A 26,544-nucleotide genomic window follows, 5' to 3' on the forward strand; every position below is an offset into this window, starting at 1 on the left:
ATATTCTAAAAGTGTCGATAGGCATCAACATCAGTCACCAAGACAATCAACCAAGAGGGATTATGTTTCCTCATAATTTGGGAGTAGTCCAAGTATATGATCAATTAAACAACAAAGAAGGCGATCTAAATTGGATATCTTGTAAGGAGAGCTTAGAAAAATTAAGTCTCTTATATTTAATCATGAGCATAAGAAGTATGGAGAAGTTGAAGCTTGGTTGTTGGAGATAAAGACGTATCTCCAATTGTACTATTACTCATCCAACTTGGAGGTCGAAAGGGCAAAGCAAAGATGTGGTGGGAGCGGCGCGAGGAAGTTAACCATTTGGATGAGAAAAAGATATCATGGACGTCATTCAATAGGTATTTTCAAAGAGAATATTTTTCGAAGCACTAATATAAAAGGAAAATGCAGAAGTTCCTTGAACTCAAGCTAAGGAGCATGACACTAGAGGAGTATGAAAGGAAAGTTGTTGGATTACTAAGGTATGTTGGTTTTTAATAATGATGAATAGATCAAAATATAGATAGCATTAAGTGGTTTACCATTATTTTACAGTGACAAAAAATTAAATTCAACGAGCCCAAGACTTTGGATGAAGCTACGAGGAAGGAAAAGTATGTTTATGAACATAACAAAAATAAGTTAATCTTCTAGAAAACTTGGGATGACACAAAGAAGGCCAAGATTGAGCAAAAAAAGAAGGGATATAAACCTTCATTTTTTGGGAGCAATTTTCAAGCAAATCAACAAACTCGGCCAACCCATAGTGAACTAAGGAAATTTGATCCAAAGGAAAGAAAAAAAAAAAGACAAGATTTTAGCCCATCAGGTGTTGCGGTCTCAAGGAAAAACACATGTACAAAGATTATGCTCACAAAGGAAACAAAATCAAGAATTTCCATTGTATATAAAGAGTTAATATAGTGGATGACAAAGACAAAAGTGTTCCTAGAATTAATGCAACATTGGACAACTGGTGGGCTTATCACTATACTCACATGATTGAAATTAAAGGTAAGATAAATAATTAACCCTTTTCCATTTTAATTGATTTTGGAGCTAACAACAATTGTTAACCCTAAGTTTGTTGAAAGATTCATTTCAAGAAAACCAAGCATGGTAGGACTTGGTTAGGTCAACTTGCTACAAGGGTTAAGTAAAGGATAACCAAATTAGTGATGTCAAATTGACATAAACGGCTAGAGTACAATTGCAAAAAAAGGGTATAAAATTTGAGTGGTCTCATAAATGTGAAGAGACATTTCAACATTTAAAAATGCTATTAGCAAGTGCACCATTATTAAGAATAGTTTATCCAAATAAAGATTGTATTATGTGAAGCAATGTATGCAAGAAAGAGATGGGAGGAATCCTCATGCAAATAAGCATGTAATATGTTATGAGTCAAGGAAGTTGAAGAAGCATGAGAGAATTTTTTCCACTCAAAAGTTGGAGTTGGTAGCCATCATTAAAGCCTTAAAAATGTGGTGTTATCTCATTGAAAAAAAATTGAATTGAGAACAGACCACAACATTTTGAAGCATTTGTTTTGACATCCAACTTTTTATGTCAGCCAAATTTAGTGGTTGGAATTTCTAGCCAATTATAATTTTGAAATCAAATATATAAAAAGCAAGGAAAATAAGGTGGTTGATGTACTCGGGAGAAGGGTGCCTACAATACACGCTACAACCATAAATATATGCAAATATGATATTAAAATTAGACTTTTAGAGGTTGAAAACTTAGAGCAGTGATACATGAAAATAAAATAAGAGTTACAACAAGATAATTTATAGCTAAAGTACAAGAATTAAAAGATGATGAAATACTCATGTACAAACACAAAACTTATGTGTCAAATTCTCAGGGATTAAAAAAAAAATTGTTTCAAGTGAGATGCACAAAAGCACCATAAAACAGTTCCAGCAATTAAAAGTTAGCACTTTTGGCCAAGGATGAAAAAGAAAGTGGTTGATTGTATAGCTAGGTGTCTAAAATGCTAAAGGTGAAAGTTGAACATATGCATCCAATTAGATTGCTACAACCAATACCTATTTCTATATGTAATTGGGAAATCGTTTCAATTGATTCTATTACAAATTTGTCCAAGATTGTGAAGTAACACTGTTCCACGGTAGTGGTGCATAAACTCATTATCATTGTCCACTTTATTCTAGCAAGGTCAACAAATAAGGCATCAAATATTGTTGAAATGTGTATGAAGAAAATTACCAAGTTACATGGGGTGCTTAAAACAATTATTTCATACAAGGATCCCAAGTTTATATCAAACAATCAGAAGGGTTTTCAAACCATTATGAACATTAGTACAACATCTCATCTAGAATCAGATGGACAAACAAAGGGGGTTAATCAAGTGATTGAAGATATGTTGATGATGCATGTGATGTATAAACCATCAAAATGGGTATTGTATTTGCATTTGATAGAGTTTGCATATAGCAATGAATATCAAACATCTTTAATGATGAGCTCAATTGAAGCTTTGTATGGTAAAAAAATCCAACATACTTGTGTTGAGACAAACTAGTGGACAAAGCCATTGTTGGGCCAAATTTGATTGGGGAAATGAAAGAGCAAATGGTGGAAATCAAGTAGAACTTAAATGTTGAATATGATGGACAAAAAAAATATGCAGATAGGAACACGACAAATAGAGAATTCAAAGTTGGTGACCGTGTTTTTTGAAAGCAAAGGCCAAGAAGAGTTCATTAAATTGAGGAAGTTGATATAAGTTGGCAAGTAGATTTTGTGGTTCATTAGAGATCTTACAGAAGATTGGCCCAATTACATATAGAATTACATTGTCAGCGTCCATATATATTCATAATGTGTTTCGCATTAGATTACTTAAAAAATATGTTCATGATGTTAATCATATAATTGACTAGAAAATGATTCTAATGGAGTCCACAAGGGAGATTTTCACTATCAACCAATGGATATTTTGTATAGAAAGGTCAAGGTGCTCCGAAATTGATCCATTACCCTAGTAAAAGTGCAGCGTATGCATTTTGACCTTAAAAACGCTACATGGGAGCACAAAGATGCCATGAGGGAAGATTACCCTCATCTTTTTGCATATATATATATATATATAATGCACTGAGAAAAGTTGATAACTCGGACTCCTTCAATGATTTTCATCCAATTTCACTATGCAACTGTATATACAAAATCATTGCAAACCGCCTCCGCCCCATCCTATCCTCACACATTTCATCTGAACAATTTGCATTCCTTCAGGATCGTCAGATACATGAAGCTATCAGTACAGCCCATGAGGTATTGCATACCATCAAGACAAAAAAGCTGAAAGGTATGATACTCAAGGTAGATCTCTCAAAAGCATTTGATCGCGCTAGCTGGTTATATCTAAGAATGCTTTTAACTCATTTAGGTTTTCCTCTGAATTTCATCAATTGGATTATGTGTTGTATTACTAAAGTTTCTTTTAGCGTTCTCATAAATGGTTCGGCCTCACCTTATTTCCACTCGGAAAGGGGACTCAGACAAGGATGCCCCCTCTCCCCTCTACTTTTTCTGTTGATTATGGAGGGTCTTAGCAGGCTTATCTTGGAAGAACACAAGTTGGGCCGATTACAGGGTATTAAGATCACCAATAATTGGATATTGACTCATTTACTTTTTGTAAATGATGTCCTGATTTTTCTTAATGGGGGTATTGGGGCTCTGACAGGGCTACACTCTGTAATGACCATATTCAGCATTGCAACGAGCATGGAGATTAACATCAATAAGTCTACCATCTATACATCAGGTTGTTCTCCTCATGAAATTCTATATGCACTCCACAAGTTCCCCTTCACTCTACACACCCTGGATGATGGACTAAAATATCGTGGATACCGGCTAAAACCACAGAACTATAGAATTGTTGATTGGACATGGTTGGTTGCTAAGATCAAGAGAAGACTTTGCATATGGCATCACAAATATCTATCAAGAGCAGGGCCACTGGTCCTCATAAAATCTGTTCTGGAGGCCACACCTATCTACTGGATGTCCCTAGCATGGATCCATAGAGGCATACTCTCCAGAATACAAAACCTATGTTGCAGATTCCTTTGGAAAGGTAGACAGGAAGGTAGGATTTTTGCTTGGGCCCGTTGGGAACTGTTAGCACTACCTAAGAAATGGAGAGGATGGGAAATTAAAAGTATGTCACATTTCTCAACTGCCCTAATTAGGGTGGCAACTTCTCACCTCTCGCAATTTATGGATGAAGGTTGTTTCCAAAAAATACATTCATCCTCTCAACACTCTGGATTGGATCAGACTCCCCACATGGAACATAATAGGGATATCTAATATATGGAAAGTTGTCCTCAACTCACTTCCACATATTCGGAAAGGGATCACCTGGAGAATACATTATGGCTCTTCGGTGCGAATTGGTTTGGATCCATGGATAGGTAGTGGCAACACATATAGGCTCCCTCAGGACTTAATTGTGCACCTCTCCAACTCGGGCATCTCACATCTAGATCATATAGCGGATCTTGAGAACACCACCCTTTTCTCACAAGCTTGGAAATTTGCTCACCGATTAAACCTCCCCGGAATATGGCATCAAACATTGGGATTATATATAAATGCTCTCTCTGAATCACATATCAAGATTACCAACGGCGAAGATGAACTGATTTGGGCATTGGAAAAACACGGGAAGTATTCTCCCAAGGAAGTGTACCTCAGCATCTTCGCAGACCATCGACCACCAGTTTTGGAGAAGTGGTGGAGTCAACTATCGAAATTGAAGGCACCACCTCGATCACGATTGTTCAAGTGGATTGTGCTCAGGAACAAGGCCCCCACTGGGGACAACCTCTTGAAACGAACCTTCCATGGCCCATCTTGGTGTTGCTTATGCAGAAACAACACAGAATCTACATATCACCTTTTTCTTCAATGCCTAGTCACATTGGAATTGTGGCACATGATTCTATCCGCCACCCACATCCCCATCCGATGGCAGGGCAATACTGTCTTGCAAGCATGGCACGTCTGGTGGGCATCAGCGAATCCACTAAAATCCAGGAACATACCTACCCTCGTCTGTTGGGCCCCATCTGGTTAACCATGAACCAGATCATTTTCTCAAATCATCTTCCAAACTGGCACATAATCTATGCCCGGGTAATGGCCACTTATAATCTTATTCCTGATGATAATATCTCTCCTTCTACTAGGCTTGTTATCTCTAAAACCATCAACAAAAATTACCCTTGGGCATATTTCGACAGGTCTGCACAAGAAGGGGGTTGTGGGGGAGGAGCTATCTTATACCTATCAAACATATACTTCAATTTGCATTAAAAAACAGTGTAGAAATATTCAAATTTTTGGGGATTCAAAGATCATAATCAATTGGTTCAACAATACTTCAAACTCTCATACATTCTCACTGAGTCACATTTTGGATGAAGCACATAGAATTAAAGCACATTTTGACTTCATTGTTTGCCATCATATATACAGGGAACGCAACCAGATTTCCGATCAGCGATCCAAGGAAGTTGTGATCCAACCTAGAGGCACATGGATGATTCAAGAACAAAGGAACGATGAACACTACCAATACTATCATAGACCATATATGGATTTCATAGCATAAGGGCCCGATGGGCCTGGTTTTATGGGTTATATTTTTTATTATCTATCAATACATATTTACTATTTATAACATCTTAATGTATATATTGACAGAACTATTACTGCACTCCCATCGGGAGCATTTTTGTACTCTGATATTTTTTGATGGGCGAGTCACCCAACCTTACAATGTATACTACTCAGCATCTACAACATGTAATTTTCTTAATATCAATAAAAATTACGATTTTTCCCTAAGGCAAAAAAAAATAATGCACTGAGCAAAGTGCATAAATAAAGGGGAGAGGAATGTAATGGGCATATGATGATCCTTATGTGTGTATTGTACATACCAAGTTTACGTTAATGAACGTAGAAATGTTTTGGGAACTTCGTGGCCATGTAAATGTGTATTGAAGTCAATGTGCCTATGTTTATATGTTTGAGATCAAAATCGTTGCTTGGTTTTAGGTTACCTTATGTGTTAAAAAGTCAATGAGCCTAGCATTGTAAATATGTAGTCACATGCATATTGATAAAATATGTTGTTGTAGACGAAGTCAAACAAAGAGTGCTAGGGGTAGGGCTCCACGAGTAGAAAAAGGGGTGAAGGTCTAAGTGATGAGAGGCTTAAGGCTTAAGCCTCTAGGGCTAAGTCATTATTAAAATATTTGTCATTATTAAAATATTTTTAAAATCAAGAGCAACATGATTTTATCCGAAGCACATAAAGTAACTTTACTTAGTGTCACTTGTCAAAAAGAGCATATGCGCATAACAGGGGGAATTTTAGTGTTGTTCTATTCATTATGATGATTCCATTCCATCATTCTAGCCATGGTTGGTTAATAGGCTTCCATTGAAGGGAGAAGGAAGTAAAACTGTGATATTGTTACCCAATTAATCCTATGTGGATTTGGGTACGAGGATAGGTTACCCAATTAATCCTATGTGGATTTGGGTACGAGGATAGGTTAGGTAGGGGGAATTTTAGTGTTGTTCTATTCATTATGATGATTCCATTCCATCATTCTAGCCATGGTTGGTTAAATGGTTGGTTAATAGGCTTCCATTGAAGGGAGAAGGAAGTAAAACTGTGATATTGTTACCCAATTAATCCTATGTGGATTTGGGTACGAGGATAGGTTAAGTAGGAGGAATTTTAGTGTTGTTTTATTCATTATGATGATTCCATTCCATCATTCTAGCCATGGTTGGTTAATAGGCTTCCATTGAAGGGAGAAGGAAGTAAAACTGTGATATTGTTACCCGATTAATCCTATGTGGATTTGGGTACGAGTATAGGTTTACCTAGTATGAGCCCAATAAAATACTTGTGAAACTCATGAATGCACCTAGAAGCCACAAGGTTCCAAGAGTCCCTGACCAACTTGAGTTAGAAACACCAAAAGGGTAGTGGCATAGTGTAATGGACTACAAGTACAAAGAAAGGATGCATTACTTGGTTGTGTAGATGGATGAGAAACAAGACACTATTGGTTGGAGGTTACCACAATTAGGTACCTTGGCCAATTACCTTGTTTGTGCAATTGTGGAACATAGTTTGAAGTGGTCAAGGGTGATCCACTATTGAGAGAGTAAAAATAATAGAATATATGGCTATGTGGAACATCCGAGGTCTCTTGACCCACTATTGAGAGAGCCCAAGAAATGGAATCTATGGCTATGTGGAACATCTAAGTTTTGTGGAACGTCCAAGGTCTCTTGACCCACTATTGAGAGAGCCCCAAGAAATGGAATCAAGAAATGGAATCTATGGCTATGTGGAACATCTAAGTTTTGGTGACCCAATATAAACTATTGAGAGAGCCCAAGAAATGGAATCTATGGCTATGTGGAACATCTAAGTTTTGGTGACCCACTATTGAGAGAGCCCAAGCAATGGAATATATGGCTATGTGGAACATCTAAGATCTGGCTATGTGGAACATCTAAGATCTACGAAGTGTTGGTGCTTCCAATCCAAGATAAATTCTTTCTATGTAAAATGATTTCTATTATAGTTATTATGTGTATTTACTCAATGAAGTGTTGGTGCTTCCAATCCAAGATAAATTCTTTCTATGTAAAATGATTTCTATTATAGTTATTATGTGTATTTACTCAATGTTTATAAACAATGAAGTATATGTATTATACATTTATATCTATATGTATGTGAGCATTACATAGTAAAGCACATTGGAAATTATATATCGTAATATCAAAGATACATAACCTTAAATTTAAGGAGAAATCTAAAATACCGTGGTCCTAAACTAGTAATATGCTCCATTGAATATGCTCAGTAATATGCTCCATTGAATACTAAATTTGTGTTTAATTTCTTTGTAATAATCACAGTATCCACTCAAAAACTAGATCCCACCCATCTTTCACAAATACTGTAGTTAATACAGTATTTTAACTGTAATGCAGATGATATGCGTATTTTCTATTACTTTGAACTTACATTTCCCTTATTTTCGATTACTTTAAACTTATATTTGACTTCCTTAAAAGTGAAATGTCCGCTGGAAAAACTAGACAGTTTTTGTTTTTTAAAATCTTCCATAAAAACTGGTAATACAATGTTTTAATAACAACGTATTATTTAAACAAATGGCACCAGAGCCACAAACCAGAGAGACGGGAGCAAATTCTAGTATTTTTCTAATTTCTTCCTGACAATAAACTGAGAAAACCTCGAACAACACTTTCAAAATGCAACACAAATTTCCAATTAACCAGAGAAAAATCAATATGTTGGTTTTATATATGCTATAATAAATTTTCACAGTCGATAAACTGTTTGACAATAATATGTCGAGAGCAAACCTCCTCTTACCTTCATTCCCTCAGCTACCCTCGGAATATATTAATCCACTAGACCAGAAGATTTTAAACCGATATCCAAGAAAGAATGTTTTGGCACTCGTGGTCAAGTACCATAAAGGTGCAGGAAGTGATGATAAATGCAAGACAAAAATTGTCATTTAAGCCGGCATACATGGATTACAAAAAAACAGTAATCAAAACATCCTGCCAGACATGAAAAATTGCCCATATCCAAAGCTTCTCATCTCAGTCAAAGTTGGATGGAGGCAAGCTTGTCAAAATACAGAACATTTAAGAATCCTTTGTAAGTTGGAATGAACCTCCCACAAGTTCAAGTTCAAGTTCAAGTTCTGAACCAAGGATAAGTATTCTAGAATGTATCTGATTTTAATCGCTTTCAAAAAGTGCAACAGATCACCACTGTTCAAGTTTCAAGTCATTATCTTCCAGATTTGGACACAACTATTTTAAAACATCATTAACAAACCATATATAACCTCGCATGGAACAATCAGAAGCCATTTAAAGTGCAATTTTCAAGAGGTAAGACATCCTTATCATTTTCTCTTCCAGCTTAACAGGAGATTTGTCCAAATCCTGCTTTCATATAAACAACCAGCACAAAATTTCAAATCACCTGCGATGGAGGCTGACAAAACATTTCTAAAAATGTGAGCCTGTAACAGATAGAGGCTTGGCTACGTCCGTTATCGCTGAAGGTTTGACAAGACAAAGGATACATACCTCACAAACACAAACCAACAGAAAATAGTAAAAACATGCAGGATAATGACAATGATTATTACTCATTGTACTGATGAATCTCCAAGGGGATGCTAATCAAAACTAAAGTCAATTGACAATCTAAATAAAAATTACATGGAACCAGTATTACAGTCCACAGGTTTATCAATTGTTACAAAAATAGTTGACTGCTGATATAGCAGCAGTCACTTCAGTTCCTCTTTTGGCAATCTCAGGACGCAACAAACAAAACAACTAGATTACCGGACTTGACCATTAAATTCATTCATCACCTTTTATCACTTAGCAGAGACGGCCTACAAGAGAACAGCAAGAACAATCACCTGCTTTTGCAGATAAATAGAACCAAAGACTTACACGTTCCAGACAAGCATAACCTTTAAAGAGTGGAAGTTGTGTCATGCAAGTCTTTGAATACTCCTTTTAGAGCCTGTATTAACTATACAAGCCTGTATCAAACATGCTCAGTGACCCTAGTTGCACAGGCATTAAAGATCGAAAGGATAAAAGCAGTTCAACATCATCCAGCCAATAAACTTACAACTTCAGCGAAAAGATTTCATGGACTCTTCACATTGTATCAAGTCATAATCGCAAGTAATAGTATAAACTTCAGCATCTGTTTCTCATAGAAGAAACGTAGTACAGATAAACCTTTTTCAAATTCACAGAAAGATCATAACCGTTAGGAATAGTATATAACTATGGCATCTGTATCTCACAGAAGCAAGGAAGTACAGATAAGCCTTCTTCAAATTCACGTATACAGTACAGAACAGACCCAGACCTTTTGACTTATCACTCATAATGTGTTACATAGACTATCCAAAGCTGCAATTCAAAGTGACGAATAGAAAGAGAAATATAAGACAACTTCCTAGAAGAATGTGCCTTCCGGAGGTTGTACCAACTTCCGATTGTAAGAAGCCAGCATTTCTCTTTTCAAATGTGTGAGAATGTCTTCCATTGTATACTCACGCCTCCAATTTGCAAGCATTGAAAAATGCTTTGGATCAACCTGCATTTTGTAGTCATTAGGTCAAAAAATCAGAAAGCTACCAAAATATCTGATGAAAGCTCAAAAACCAATTGCATATCTGATATCACTAATGTGATCCATCCAAGTTTTGTCATATAGATCCAACATCATTGTGTTTTCCAATCAAAATTTTCAAATAAAATGCAATCTTCAAGTTTGTTTGATAGCAGATCAAAGCTTTCCACACAAAGGCAAACAAACATACACACACCCACATATGCAAATATAAATGAACTTGAACATGCATTTTGTAGTTTAAGTAAATGTAACATTCACAAGAAGTAAAAAGTCATAAACTATTCCCATATGGTATTTTAATAGAATGCTCTGATTTCTAAACTATAATAGTTTCTCCCCATGTTGGGTCACAAGGTCATTAACCTACTAGCATTCTTATATGGTACTTTCGTAAAGATAAATATTAAAGAAAACATTTAAACTTGCCTCCCAATTATGTCCTGTACGCCAAGGACAAGAAAATAGAAGGATGGACGGATAGAAAGCAATATATGTACACACATGTCCACCCCGGGTCGGCATATGGAGTAACATGCAAGGAGGTGTTTAGACACACCCTCAGTTATAACTTATAGGGCAAGTCTGCCTACCCAATTTTAATTAATGATTGGAGTTAATACAACCATTCTTTTAAAAAATACTCCCAACCAAGTGCTCTTGTACACTATTTCTACTGATTTAAAACCTGATCAAACAGACAATTTTTTGACATACAACTCGCACTGACTTACAGAAAGTAATTGCTATGACAACAATTTCAACATCATCCTAAACATATTTATGAAATGTTTTTCTATAATAGATAACTATATCAATCTTTGGAACCCTCGCAACTCTTCTTAAATTATGACCGAAGTACTGGACAAATTTATAATGAAATTTTCTCAACTCCACCAACTTCTTCAAGGTAACAAGTGGCGGCAATGGAAGAAAACATAGTAGACAACTCTAAAGATAGTCTACTTTCGTGACTAGAGACAAAAAATTAGATCCATGGAAAGGTTCTAAGGTCTTCAGCAAGGATTGCTCGCTGGAGAAACCTCTAGCCTAAGGGTGAAGGCTTGTCAGAGTCAGAGGCAATACTAATAACACAGGAAAAGACCTACAGTATGCTGGTATGGGGCCTTTTGAGATCAATGAATGCTACCATGCTTGGGATGCTGACATCATAGATAAAGGGACCAGATTCATCACATCGACATCCATTTAACCAAAATTCAAAGTACTACAGCAAGAAGAAAAATGTGAGATCTGCCAGTTAATGGAAGTGGAAGGAAATGCCCTCTATGGCTAGACGTGCTATTTTGGGAAAAGTGACTGGAGGAAGCCCAAGAGCTAACTATGCAAAGCAGCCAATCCAAAACCTTATAAGGGATGATTATGCACAAGAGGAAGGAGAGGGTTACCTTGGTTGTGGGAGAAAATGTGGGGTTCGAAGTCATCACAGCCCTGGGGAGCAACAACATTACTGGTGTTTCATGGGAAAATCTGTTTCAAATGATGATAAAAGGTATGAACAGTGTTGTTTCTAATTGTGTCTCTCAATCCCTTTCAGCCTCAATTAATTCAAAGGAAAGAATAGATTCAATCTCCAGCAGTTCTCCAGGTCAGGAAGAAGGATTAGTAACCCAAAAGGAAACCCTTGAAAAAATGGAAGCTGACAGAATTCTTACCCCAAATTCTGTTAGAAAAGTGCCTGATAGTAAAGCCAATCCTAAGATTTCCAGAGTTGCCTCCGTATCCAAGCAATCCAAATGCTAGTCCTTGGAAGACGATGGGGGCATATGGCCCTAGATATGACCTTAGATCCAAAAGAAATAACCCCCGAAAGGACAGAGGGAGGATTGAAGGAGGCATGGCTAAGGACAATGAAATAACTCCTACAGTAGGATAAAAATGATCTCCCTCTCTAGCAAAAATAGTGCCATTAAGGAGGTTAAGGAAGGAAACCGCAGGGAAAGCTTCAGGGATGTTCAAACCACGATTATTCTATCTCTGAATGTGAGAGGGATAAGGGGCACCCACAAAAAACCTAACTCCATGTGAGTTGAGAAAAAGAAAAGATTATTTTATCACCCATACTTTAAAAAGGGTCCTTTGAATCTCTGGACTCTGAAGAGAGATCAAGAGGACTTTTAGCATGTTGGAATGAATCATTCAATCTCCCTAATGTGTCCTTCTTACATGCAGGTATCAGGGCAGACCTAAAATCCAAAGACTTAGGGAAAGAATTATCAATTATTTAATTGTGCAGGCCATATGATGGTAGGAAAATGTTCTGGGAGAACTTTAGAGAAGTTGATGAGATCAAGGATGACAACATAATTCTAGGAGAAGATCTTAATCTAACAATGAAGGTAGCAGGAACATGGGGAGAAGGAGCTAAAGAGGATACCCTAGCTAGCTACTTTACCCAATTGTTTGAAGATCTAGGTCTTTGTGATGTTGAACCCAAGCCTGTGGGGAGCAACACCCCCACCCCCCCCCCCCTGGAATCCAATCCCAAAGCGCACTCCGCTTGGAAGCGCTAGGGGAACAACCCTGGGAGCGCGCTCCCGATTCACTCCTGTTTGGGAGCAAATTTCAGGAGTGCGTTCCTGCCAAAAAGAATTCGCTCCCTGGTCACTCCTGCCAAAAAAAATCCGCTCCCTCCCTAGTGCTTTCACAGGTGGTTAAGATTCTCAACCCTAGCTATGTTGGCAATCAATGGTAATGTTAAATTCTTAAAGTAAAAGTGACTCAAAATCCAACAGACTTAATGGTTTTCGACATTTCAAGATTTAGGGGATTGCAATGTTTCCAATTGATTCTGTCATGCATGAAGGTATGAGATTGGCATTTGATCAAGATCATGAAACCCTTTAATTACCTTGATGTTGGTGTCATTGATTATTGAACTTCGTTGATGTTGGTGGTATTGCTTGTTGAACTCCTCTACCATGGCCTTAACTAAAATGTACCCTTCACTCAAAGGAAAATAATTGGTTAGGCATTCTAAGCTTTTTCTACCATATTATAAGTTGAGGAGATGAACCCTTCACTTATTGGCTAGGCTTTGAGCTAGATGATGTTAATGTAGCTCTTGTTGATGATCCCATTTCTAGTAGTGCTGAATCAATGATGAGTTTCATGAGTGATCATGTTGATCAGTGATTTGTAGTTTTGATGTCTAGTTTTGCTGCTGCTACTACTACTGAGGGTGCAAAGGAGTCTGAGGAATCCTTAGACTCTAAGCCAGATGATGTTTATGTAGCTCATGTTGATGATCCCATGTAGTGCGATCCCATGTCTACTAGATGATTGATGTTATATGGTTTAATCCATGTTTTTATGTTTTTTATAACTAATTCATCATTTTACATGTTTTCGTTGACAATATAAAATATATATTATATAAAATTCACTCCCGACCCAGAAGTTCACTCCTGATTCGCTCCCGACCAGGAAGCTTCTGAAAATTGTCACTCCCCACTCCCGCTTCCAAGCAGCCTAGGTTGAACCAAATGAATTAATTCTAACATAGAGAAACTTTAAAAGCAGCAGAAAAGTTGTGTCAAGTGTTTAGACAGATTTCTAGTGGTATAAAGGGTTCTAGAAGAAGCAGATAGACCTAAGTCATGGGGGAGACAAAGGAGGCTCAGACCATCTTCCTATTTTGTTAGATAGAAAAGAATGATCAAATACCCCTGGCCCCTTCAAAATTTAACGATAAATGGCTAGAGAGGAGAGGTTCAGATATATGGTAACTATGGAATGGAGGAATTTTGATCCTATCCTAGGAGAATCTGCAATGCTCCAATTTGCAGAATGCTTAAAAAGGGTTAAAAGATAAGTGGTAGAATGGGCCAGAAAGAATGCTCAAGAAGCCCAGGAAGTGCCAACAACAACAGAAAATCAAATCAAATCAATATACAGAATGAACAAAGATGACATATTTACAGACACAGAAAAAGCTGATCTGAAAAAAAGGAAGAAGCAATATATGCATATATATAAAGCAATAAGTAGAATGTGGAGCTATACATATGGTTGGCAAAGGAAGATGACAATACACAATTCTTTCACAATTATGCCAAACACAGGAAGACATCAACACAATCTGGGAGATCAGGAAAATGATGGTTCTAAGACCAGAACATTCCAGGAGACAGCAGAAATGTCAACATATCAAAACTTTGTTCCAAGATCCCCCAGAACACAACATAACAAAGATTCTCAAGGTGGCCTCATACTTGCACAGATTAGTAAATGAACAGCAAAATGACAGCCTGAATCTTTCAAGAGAGCTAGAAGTCCAGGCCTGGATGGATGGACAACAGATTCTACAAGGGATTTTTTAATTTTTATGGATTATTAACTCAAGGTTATTGAAGAATCCAAAAGGTTGTGGAATGTATTGGGGACCTTGATGCCACATTCATAACATTCATTCCCAAGAGGAGTGAGCCTAAAGCAATGGATGGCTATAGGCCTATCTCACTCTGTAATTTGGTTTACAAATTTATTAAAAAATCAGAGCAAACAGGCTCAAATGAATTCTCTCAGAAGTAATTTCAGATGAACAATTTGGGTTCCTCCACAGTAGACAAATCCTTGATGCGATGGGTTTAACCCAATAAGAATTGCACTCAATCAAAATAAAGAAGGTAACAGCTATGGTAATGAAACTTGATCTGGCTAGAGCTTTTGGCAAGGTTAATAGAATATACTTAAACATAATCCTACTCCAAATAGGAATGAGCATTTAAATGGTGAACTGGATCATGATGGTGCCTGTCTTCAGTCACATTTGTTGTGCTAATTAATGGATCTGGCCTCAAGAAATATTTACCACAAGAGGTCTAAGACAATGCTGTCTAATGTCCCCCTTTCTATTCCTCCCAGTAGCAAAAGGCCAGAGCAGAGTGCTAAGAGCATGCAAAAGATAAGTTTCTATCAAAGGTACAAGTATGGGGTATTCTGTCTCATCGTCTCACATGTTATATGTGGATGATATTATTTTTTTTGGAGATAGGACCAAAAGAGAAGCAAAAAGGTTCAAGAAGATCCTGGACTTCTACAGCTAAGCAATAGGGATGGAGGTGAACAATAATAAGTCTTCTATTCTATTCAATAGTCTCAAAGAAGGAGAAAGGCAATGTAAGTTTATTCTTCCCTTCAATTCGGTAACCATTTATAATGGAGTACAATATCTTCACTTCAAACTTAAGCACAATGACTACAGGTTTAGAGACTCGCTATGGTTGTATGAAAAAATAGAGAAGAGAGTCAGGGTGTTACAGATGGTTGTCTAGGAGGATAAGGGGGGCAACAGGGCGCTAACACTAGTGAAATCAGTACTGGAAGAAATACCACTATACTGGTTTTCAATAGTCCATATTCCCAAGGGAACCCTGTAAAAAATGCTTTAGCTTCACCTGGACAGGCAAAAGAGAGGATGAGGGGGGTATCCATTTCGTTAAATGGAAGAAGTTGGCCAGACCAAAAGAAGATAGTGGATGGGGGTTTAAAAACATATATCTGTTTGGAATAGCTTTAGCAGCTAAAAAATTGTGGGGATTATTGCACAATGAAGGACTACAGGGAGAAATATTGCTGGCAAAATACATCAATCTAGGATCAATCAAGAAGTGGATTAAAAACAAAGTAAAGGCCATGGAGGGGTATCAATAGTTTGGAAAGCAATGGTAAGGGCATTTCCTATGATAGGGTAATGGCTAGTGTGTAAAATTGGAGGAGGAAACAAATTAAAAACAGGTGGAGATCCCTGGCTGAGTTGCTCAGAAAACTTCAGGTTATCAGGTAATCTAATCAATATCCTTCACAGAAACGAGACATTCAGTCTAGCCGATGTAGCTGAACCAGAAGCTAATTCATTATCGAGTCAAGGTTGGTATCAGATTTACAGCTTGGTATCCAAGTAGAACTGGCAGAAGAATGGACACAGTTCACACACAAACTCAAACTATGTTAAATAAAATTGAAAGAGGATGACGTAATTGTATGGTCTAAAAATTAAGCTACAATAAACTTCACTGCTAAGGTAGGCTATGAGGCAAGGTTAAAAGATTTAAAGAAGAATCTGTGGGTCTTGAAAAGCCATAGTGGGGGCAGATCATTTGGAAATTGAAATATCCTCTAAAAACCAGGATTTGCTTCTAGTTAGCTATCATTAACTAAGTCCTTATATGACAGGACTGCAAATAGAGATCTTGGGAGGGACCAAGCAATTGCATCCTATGCAAAACCAATAGAGAGAATTGGTCGATCATTTATTAATTCACCAAACATTTTCAAGTGAACTTTGGAAAAAGGCCTTGAAGCTGGCCAATGAAGATGGAAAGATGGAATGAGAATCCACCTTAGAATGTTTCATGAGATGGTGTGAGAAATGAGAAAAATCATAGAGCACAGAGCACTTCCCTGCACAGTAGCATGTGAAAAATATGGATTGCTAGAAAAGACATCATTCCCATTAAGGTTTTCTTACAGATAAGATATGCATAAGGTGGTATTTTGGGTTTTCCAATGAGGGTAAAAACTGAGAGAACAATTAAACAGCCCGATATTCATTTTTTAAAGTCCTGGGGACTTTTTGATGGAGCTTGTCAAAGCCCCTCAGGTAATTGTGGTTCAGGTGGTGTCACTGGTATCTTATTTCTGTGCAAAAATCAATCCATGGGCTTTAAAGCAGTGATTGGTCAAGAAACCAACAATAAATCAGAAATATGTGCCTTGTGGATTCTGATAAAACTGGCAGCTAACAGAGGACTGACAAACTTACAGGTGTTTAGTGATGGTAAAATTGTTATTGATGGGGCAAATGGGAAAAATCTGGAAAATTTGTTGTTACTTCCAGTCATGGAAAGGGTCAATGAAAAAAGAAGTTAGATTGAATGTATAACATTCAATACGTTTACAAAACACTCAATGAAACTGCAGATAAAGTATCAAAGGAAGCATTACTCTAGAAGATCTGTAGTTTCAAGAAGGGTACTCGGGATTTTGAAGCAGGTAGCTAGAAGCTGTCTTTATAAGCAGTTACTTAGTTTCTTTAAAGGCTATAAAGCCAGATTTTGTTGGAAGACTGTGCTTGGACAGCACAGTCTCCTCTTTCATTTTGCAAACAGCAGAGTGACATAGTCCTGTAGAGTGTCAAAATGACACATCAAAATGTATATTTTTATTTCATCTAGAAATATCAAATATACTGATTTCTTTTCTTGGAAAAGAAAGTTGTATCAAATATTTCACTACAGTGCCTTTCTTTTCTTGCATTCCAAAATGCGTGCATGCTTATATAAATGTTGGTTTCCATTAGTAGATGTGATATATTTTGTTGACACTATTTAAATTTTGGATTGAAGCCAATAGGGTATTGGGTCATTGATGAGGATGATAGCGTGTTCTTCCATTGACCAAGGTTGATCTACGGAACATACTATCACTCTCAGAAGCCAGGTGGAAGTCCAAACTTGCAAGTGATTTTAACGGAATAGATACCTCTCATCATAATGGCATAATTGACCAAGTTTAAATACTTTCATTACAATAGAGCCTTCATGAGCAGTTGAGTTTGCAAAAGCAGAAACATATTTTCATGGTAGATAACTATATCCATCTTCAACAACGCCTTCCCATGTGTACTTTTCTTGCATGCCTAAATGCATGTATTCTTACATGAATGCTTGCTTGCACTCATAGATATGAAATCTTTTGAAGCCAGTGGGGTGTTGGTTCACTGGTAATGATGATGGTTTGTTCCATTATTGACCAAGGATCTGATCCAGGGGAGGTCCCCACTTTTGATGGCATGGTTGGATCCAGATGCAAGTCCAGAGTAAATTTAACAAAAGAGATACCCTCTTATTGTAACAACTTAGTTGAATGTGAGTTTGATTATTTAACGATAGTAAAGCCTGTGCAGGCAGCTGAGTTTGCAAAAACAGACTGCTGGTGGTAATAATGATAAAGCATTACTTACAAAAAAAATGGATGGCTTGATATAGTTATAATTATAGTTATAACAAAAGTCTTGGCAGTAGCTATGGACCCCACATCATAAATAACCCAGGCCAAGAGAGTTCCAAGTAGTACTTTCAGGAAGCCTAGAAGTGGTAGTATACAAATCACTTTCGAGTTTCTTGCTGTCAAAACAAATAATCAAGCAGAAACGCCAAGATTGATCCAAGGCATTAATGAATCTTTGAAATGGGTGCTCAAAAGGATTATATTTGAAAAAGATTCAAATTTTATTATAGATCATCGAAACGGAGAGAACCAAACGCATAATATAAACCAAATGTATTGGATTGAATCATCACTATAAAATTTTGAAGACTAAAACTTTGCCCATCTAAGAAGATGGGCTAACCAGTTCATTCAAATGGTTAGTAAACAAGGCCATCTCTTGCAAAAGTGCCTAGGTCCTATGGTTTGATGACCCCACGCCTATTGAAAAGGATGATTGGAAAATAGCCTTGGACATGTGTCATTCCCTTAAAGGCTAGAGCAATAGGTGCAGGTGATGCTTTCAGGAAACCTAGAAGTGGTATCATATGATCACTTTTGACTTTCTTGGTGTGAAAACAAATAATCAGGCAGAAATGGCAGAATTGATCCAAGGCATTAATGAATCTTTGAAATGGGGCTCAAAAGATTATCTTTGAAGATTAGAAATTGAATATAGACCTTATAAATTAACTGAACCAAACGCTTCATGGAAACCAAATGGATTTGATTGAATCATCACTAGAAAACCTTGAGGACTAGGGGCATCTCTTGCAAAAATGCCTGGGTCCTATGATTTGATGACCCACATCTGTTGAAAAGGATGCTTGGAAAATAGTCTTGGACATGTGTCTTTCCACTATAGGCTAGATACAAGGTCCCTGGTGGTACATTTACTTGGACATGTCTCACTCCCATAGAGGCTAGAGCACAAGGTGCAGGCGGTGCTTCAATTCACCACCTTTTTTTTCCCGCGCTATCCCTTTCGCATTGCATCCCCCTGGGCATCTCGAAATGGAGAAGGACTCTACAAATAGAGGAAATGGAAATTTGCACACTAGAGCACAGGAAACAGAGGCATCTTACTCAGAGGGAGGAGCATTTTAAGTCGTTTGCTTTCAAGATCCATGAAGATGAAGTGTGCAGCTTGGTGACACACAAATTCACAACTGCACCCCATTAGGGTGCGTTGTGGGGATCCATGAAGTGGGCAGCTTGTGGCACACAAATGCACACCCATTAGGGTAGGTTGTGGGGTCAACGTATGCATGTGAGTACTCCTGGGATGAAGTTGTGCATGTGTACTCCCATGGGTGAAGTTGTGCACAAATGCACACCATCAAGAGTGAGGGTTTGCATGCGCACTCATATGGGGTGAAGGTATAGGTGTGCATGTTTGCTCATGGGTGAAGATGTGCATGTGTATGTACAAAATGCAACAAATGCACACCTTCATAGTGAGAGAGTGGGTAGAGGGTGGCTAGTGCATGGATGAGGTTGCCTGTTGTAATGATACTCTTTGTGCATAAAGGAAAACACATTATACCAAATAAAGTATTTAAAAAGAGACAAATAACAGAGGAGAAATCTAATCTTACCCGTCCAGTCTCCTGATTAACACAAGTCATGTTGACCCGAGAACAAAATCCTACAGTGGGAGGCTTCTCGGGATAATCCTTATCACAGAATAGCTTTAATTGATAAATTCGCCCATCATGCACCGACTACAGAAAACAGTAAACAGCAACCCCAATCAGTGCAAGTAGGAATGCATCCCAGCTCATAAAGAATGACAAGCAATTTCAATAGGTCCCTGGGCATATTTGAGAGAAAAAGAATTACAAAAACTCACATTGTGAGGACCAATTATTGTACCAGTCCATGACCGCATGTATATATCATCGCTATCGTCCATTCCATAGCTGACGCTTCCATCGCCTATTCCTTTCTCTCCCCTCTCAAGTTCTTCCAGTAACCGAAAATTCCTTGGCACTGCGCCCACATTAGACACCATTATTGGCCACCCTTTATCTCTCATAAAAGCAAGAACAATAATTGAAGCCCCGAAAGGCACAAAGAAGAAAAACATACTCACCCACCACACTGGAACCTCCTGAGCCCATCTTCATTGATGAAACCGCCAAATAAGAAAAGATGCCGAGATGATTTGTTAGCAAAGCGCAAGGGCAAATGCAAATACAAGAGCAAGACTTGACAGAGAGGCACACTCCTCTGTCATTCTTTGGCCTCTAAAATAGCAGGTGGAAGGGAAAGCGAAAGAGAATAGAATATGAAGACATGCACCCACCGAATCTCTGCCAAACAAATACCACCACCACAGGTAGCCGGCCCTTCCATTTCTGTAGCATAAAGGTGATGGGACTCAACAAACATTAGGGGACGTTTTATGAGATTTCAAATCCGGGTATCAAAGTTTGCCCACTTCCTCAATTTCCGACGAATTCGAGAATATTTGCTCTCTTAAAGTTTGAGTAGAATACTGTGACCGAATTCCAGTGACGATTGCATAAAGTCCTGATTCCATATTGGAAACCAACGGAAATGGATAAGTATTCTTGGGAGGAGTGTATCATCCTATATGGCATATGATATGATGTCAGTTTGTATATTTATGTCTGTTGATTCTGCTGTGAATTGATGTCAGTTTGCAATTATATGTTTGTTAGTTGTGCTGTGAATGGATGTCAGTTTGTATATTTATGTTTGTTGGTTGTGCTGTGAATGGTCTAACAAGGATTCTGATTGATTTTTTTATTAATTATAGTGAGGTTTGGTAAGTTTGTAAATTTATTGGATGGAAGAATGATCTATTTATTAGTTTGATGTTAGTATTAAAATTTACAAAATCAAATTTAGTAATGGTTTTATGTGATGTTATTATCAAAATTGTGTCAAAGTGTAATTTAGTAATGGTTTCAATAATGCTTGTTATCATTCACAATAAATGTATTAAATGAGGTATAATTATATATTTGTGGCTTTTTATTTTTTTTACACAGTGGGAAAATCTATCATAACTTTGTTGTCAAACCAGTGAGGACAGCTATCTTTGGTTGCTATCTGTGAATGCAGGGTGATTCATCACTGTTAATCAATGAAAACCACGCCACTTGCAATAACCCACTGGTGGTTTGTAAGAGGCCAGGCTCTCTCTCCTGCCAAATGCCTCTGAGCCTTGGGTCATTACCCTATTTCCTTATGTACGAGGAAGACAAGGAGGCACTTTTAAGGCATGCTCGAGGCCCATACTTGTGATTTAATAACAAAGTGATTATATTATTTGTTCTTTTATTTAATTTTTTATTTATATGTACAAAGAATGCAATGGGATGTAGATGTTCTTTTCAAGAAAGATTATCATCAAAATTCATGGTTTTAGTAAGTTTTGGAATTAAGCCAAAAGTTGTCATGAGGAATCAAGGTCATTCCAAGATTTGGAATCAAAAGATGGCATATATATATATATATATATATATAAACTTAATGATGAAAATGGTATGGGGAGATGGGTCTTTTGTATTCTCTTATTTTATTTTTATTTGATTTTATATGTGCAAAGAATGCAATGGGAGGTAGATGTTCTTTTCAAGAAAGGTTATCATCAAGAATCATGGCTTTAGTAAGTTTTGGAATCAAGAGAAAAGTTGTTGTGAGGAATCAATGTCATAACAAGTTTTGGAATCAAAAGATGGCAAATTTATTATTTATATCAAAATGCTATGTGGAGATGGGTCTTTTGCATTCTCTTATTTTATTTTAATATATATATATATATATATATATATATATATATATATATATATATATATATACACAAAGAATGCAATGGGATGTAGATGTTCAAGTTATCATCAAGAATCAGGCTTAGTAAGTTTTGGTATCAAGAGAAAAGTTGTCATGGAGAAGTAAGGTCTCAAAGCAAGTTTTGGAATCAAAAGATGACCAATCTATTATTCGTATATATAAACTTTAACAATCAAATAGTTACTTGGAGGTAGGTCTCTTGTATTCTCTTATTTTATTTTAATTGTTTTTATTTATATGTACAAAGAATGCAATGGGTTGTAGATGTTCTTTTCAAGAAAGGTTATCATCCAAAATCAAGATTGTGGATGTTCTTTTCAAGAAAGGTTATCATCAAGAATCAAGATTCTAGTAAGTTTTGGAATCGGCAGAAAAGTTGTTATCAAGAATCAAGGCCATTGCAAGTTTTGGAATCAAAAGATTTGATGATCTATTATTCATGTATGTAGACTTTAAACAATTAAATTGCTACGTGGAGGTGGGGGTCTCTTGTATTCTCTTATTTTCTTTTTATTATTTTTATTTATATGTACAAAGAATGCAATGGGATGTAGATGTTCTTTTCAAGAAAGGTTATCATCAAGAATCAGGGTTTATTAAGTTTTGGAATCAAGAGAAAAGTTGCCATCAAGAATCAAGATCTTACCAAGATTTGGAATCAAAAGATGGTCAATCTATTATTCATGTATGTAAATTTTAACAATGAAATTGTTACCTAGAGTTGGGTCTCTTTATATTCTCTTATTTTATTTTAATTTTTTTTATTATATGTACAAAGAATGCAATGAGTTGTAGATGTTCTTTTCAAGAAAGGTTATCATCAAGAATCATGGTTTTAGTAAGTTTTAGAATCAAGAGAAAATTTTTCATCAAGAATCAAGGTCTCAACAAGTTTTGGAATCAAAAGATGGCCAATCTATTATTCATGTATGTGGACTTTAACAATCAAATTGTTACTTGGAGGTGGGTCTCTTGTCCCACAAAAAAGGGAATCTCATAGACCAATTTGGTGTCTAGCATAATCATAACCTTAAAATTAAAAGAACATGAAACTAAATATAAGCATGTAACTGATATAATAATAAAGTGATTATATTATTTACTTTTCTATTTCAATTGTTTTTAATACAGTGTATAAATAGTGCAATGAGATGTAGATGCTCTTTTCAAAAAAGATTGTTATCAAGAATTAGGGTTTTAGTAAGTTTTGGAATCAAAAGAAAGGTTGTCATCAAGAATCGAGGTCTTAGCAAGTTTTGGAATCAAAAGATGGCCAATCTATTATTCATTTATATAGACTTTAATAATCAAATTGCTACATGGAAGTGAATATCTTATTCCACAAATAAGGGGATCTCGTACACCAATTTGGTGTCTAGCTTGATTTTTTTACATGTTGGGACAACCATCTCTAGCTGCTAATCGCGAGTGCAAGTTGACTCATTACTATTATTCAAGGAAAACCACGCCACTTGGAATAACTCGTTGGTGGTCCGTAAGGGGGCAAGCTTTCACTCCTACCAGATGTCTCTAGGTCTTGGGTCATTAACATGTTTCCTTACATATGAGGAAGATGAACTCTTAGCCAAGCAGAAACAGTGTTAGAGCATATCCCTAGGTCTTGGGTCATTAACATGTTTCCTTACATATGAGGAAGATGAACTCTTAGCCAAGCAGAAACAGTGTTAGAGCATATCCGAGCCCTGGTATTTAACTTAATCATGACATTAAAATTAGATTATTATTATTATTTATCATTATTATGATTAAATTTACATCAATCTTTTATTAACATCTACCAATGTTTTTATTAATTTATAACTATATATTATTTGGAAGAATGTAAAGAGATGTTGAAACTTCATAAGAGATATTTTGATACACTCTAATCTACCTCTATGATATGATCTTGATATGTATAAAGGTAGTATGAGATAGTGGCTTTTGAAAGAATATGAAGAGATGTTGAAACTTCGTAAAAGATATTTTGATAAACTCTAATCTACCTTTATGATATGTTCTTGATATGTGTAACGGTATTATCATATAGTGGTTTTAAAAAGAATGTAAAGATATGTTGAAACTTCATAAGAGATATTTTGATAGACTCTAATCGACCTTTATGATATGTTCTTGATATGTGTAAAGGTATTATCAAATAGTGGCTTTTGTATTTGCAATGACATTATCAAATGATATATGATAAGGATAAGATGGTGATTTTTTTTTTTGGTTAATATTCATAATGCATTAGATTATTTAATTAATTTTAAATAAATTAGATTAATGTCATTATTGGTCCAATAATATTTATCCTCATTCACAACAAATGAATGAAAACAAAGTATAAACATATTTAATGATAAAGTGATTATATTATTTTTAATTTTAATTTCAATTGTCTCTATTTATATGTATAAAGAATGTAATGGGATTTAGTTGTTTTTTTAAGAAAGGTTTATACAATCAGATGTAGATGCTATTTTGAAGAAAGGTTTCTATCGGTAATTGGGATCTTAAAAAGTTTTGGAATCAAAAGATGGTCAATCTACTATTCATTTATGTAAACTTTAGCAATCAAAATCACTACATGGAAGTGGATCCTTTGTCCCACAGATAAGAGGATCTCATATACCAATATGGTGTCTAGCTTGACCATGACTTTAAAATTAGATTATTATAATTGTTAATTTTAATCTTTGTTATGATTAAATTTAAATTAATCTTTTGCCAATGTTTAGAGAAGCTTTTATTAATTTTACACTTAATATTATTTGAAAGAATGTAAAGAGATGTTAGAGATGAAGAGTCGGGGAAGGAAAAATAAATTACAGATGCTAGATGAAATTGGAGAAGATTTGGTAAACTCGAGAAGAGTCATGGTCATCAAGGATGTTTTTCGTGGTTTCAACAAACCCCATCCATTTAAATCATCTACTGGAATATGCGAGGCCTTAACAGCCATAGCAAGAAAAGGCTTCTAAAAGAGATATGGACTAAAGAAAACCCCACAGTAATAATGATTCAAGAAATAAAAATTCTAGGGGAACCTACCACAATCAATGGTGGTTAATGCACATGGAATATAAGGAGAAATAACAATAATATGGGTGAACAAGAGGTTCAAGTGATTAATGTATTTTCTACTTTTAGAATCTTGACAGTTCAAATGCAATTCAATAGCTTAGGGGAGCATTTTTCCTATGCAATGTATATGGACCCAATAACCCACAAGATAAAAACAACTTTTCTCCAGTCAATTGCTCAAATCGGAAGGTTAATCTCCCCAAATCCTTGGATAATTGATGGGGAATTTAACCTAATTAGATCCTTGGAGGAAAATAAAGGGGGTATAAGGAGGTTGGATGTTGAATCCGCTTTGTTCCAAGATAGAACAGATGGTCTGCGGCTCATTGAGACCAATACAATAAATGAGGTATACCCCTGGAACAACACAAGAATAGGTCAACATCAAATTGCATCCAAAATGGATAGGTTTTTTATAACAAAGAATATCTTGGAATGGGACGCATTCATTGAAGCTTCAATTATCCCAAGCCATGGCTCAGACCATTGGGCAATCAAGCTAAGTCTAGACCTAAGGACGTGGCCCTAGAATCACTTGTTAAGATTTGAAAATTAATGGCTCCAACACCCGAACTTCCTCACAAACATTCAAAAATGGTGGGAAGAAGAAAGACAAATACAAAGTTTTGCAATGTTTATCCTTCACAAAAATATCAAATATGTGAAATGGGAAGTGATAGGCTAGAATAAAGAGAATTTTGGGGACATTATAGAGGAAAAGAGAAAACTAGAGCTCAAAATGTCAGCTATTTAGCAGGATGCATTTGCAAATGGATGATCATAATCCCTTATTCAAGCTGAGGTGGAGACCCTACGAGATCTTGAGGAGCACCAAAAAGAAGAGGAAATATTGTGAAGATTAAAAACGAGAATCCAGTGGCTAAAGGAAGGGGAAAATAACACCTTCTTTTTTCACAAATCAATGCTACAACATCGACACTCCAATTGAAGCTCCTCTCTCAAAGGAGCAAATGGACAAAAATTAGAGTTGTGTGAGGATATTTCTCAAGAAATAGTCAGATTTTTTCAACATACTCTATCAGAGCACAACATGGACAGGCAGGCAGCCATTACATAGGTCACCAGTAACATTACCATAATAGTAACAACGGAGGAAAATGAGACACTTCTTCGAGAAATCGCATAAGAAGAGACTTAAGTGACTATCAAAGTGATGCCCCCTAACAAGGCTCCTAGACCTGTTCGTTTTACCATTGAATTATTTCATTTGTGTTGGTCAACAAATGGGGAGGATGAATGGAAAGCAATGGAATAATCTAGGCAAGCAAAAACTATTATGAAAGCATTAGATGTGACTT

At 36.3% G+C, this 26,544-nt stretch overlaps 1 protein-coding gene across 1 annotated transcript; it reads right to left on the reverse strand.

Annotated features, from left to right (window-relative positions):
- Positions 1 to 9,821: 9,821 nt before the first annotated feature.
- On the reverse strand, positions 9,822 to 20,648 carry LOC149204276 (ubiquitin-conjugating enzyme E2 variant 1D-like). The gene is made up of 4 exons (XM_089394676.1): positions 20,409 to 20,648; positions 20,166 to 20,305; positions 19,912 to 20,037; positions 9,822 to 10,264 (listed from the first exon to the last, which is right to left on the reverse strand). The coding sequence occupies exons 1-4, from the start codon at positions 20,440 to 20,442 to the stop codon at positions 10,124 to 10,126; spliced, it is 441 nt and encodes a 146-aa protein (XP_089250802.1). The 5' UTR covers positions 20,443 to 20,648; the 3' UTR covers positions 9,822 to 10,123.
- Positions 20,649 to 26,544: the final 5,896 nt, after the last annotated feature.

The sequence above is a fragment of the Pinus tabuliformis genome, chromosome 1_2, assembly GCF_031772625.1.
Source record: "Pinus tabuliformis cultivar Carrire ecotype Pingquan chromosome 1_2, CPIR1, whole genome shotgun sequence".
Classification (NCBI taxonomy): Eukaryota; Viridiplantae; Streptophyta; class Pinopsida; order Pinales; family Pinaceae; genus Pinus; species Pinus tabuliformis.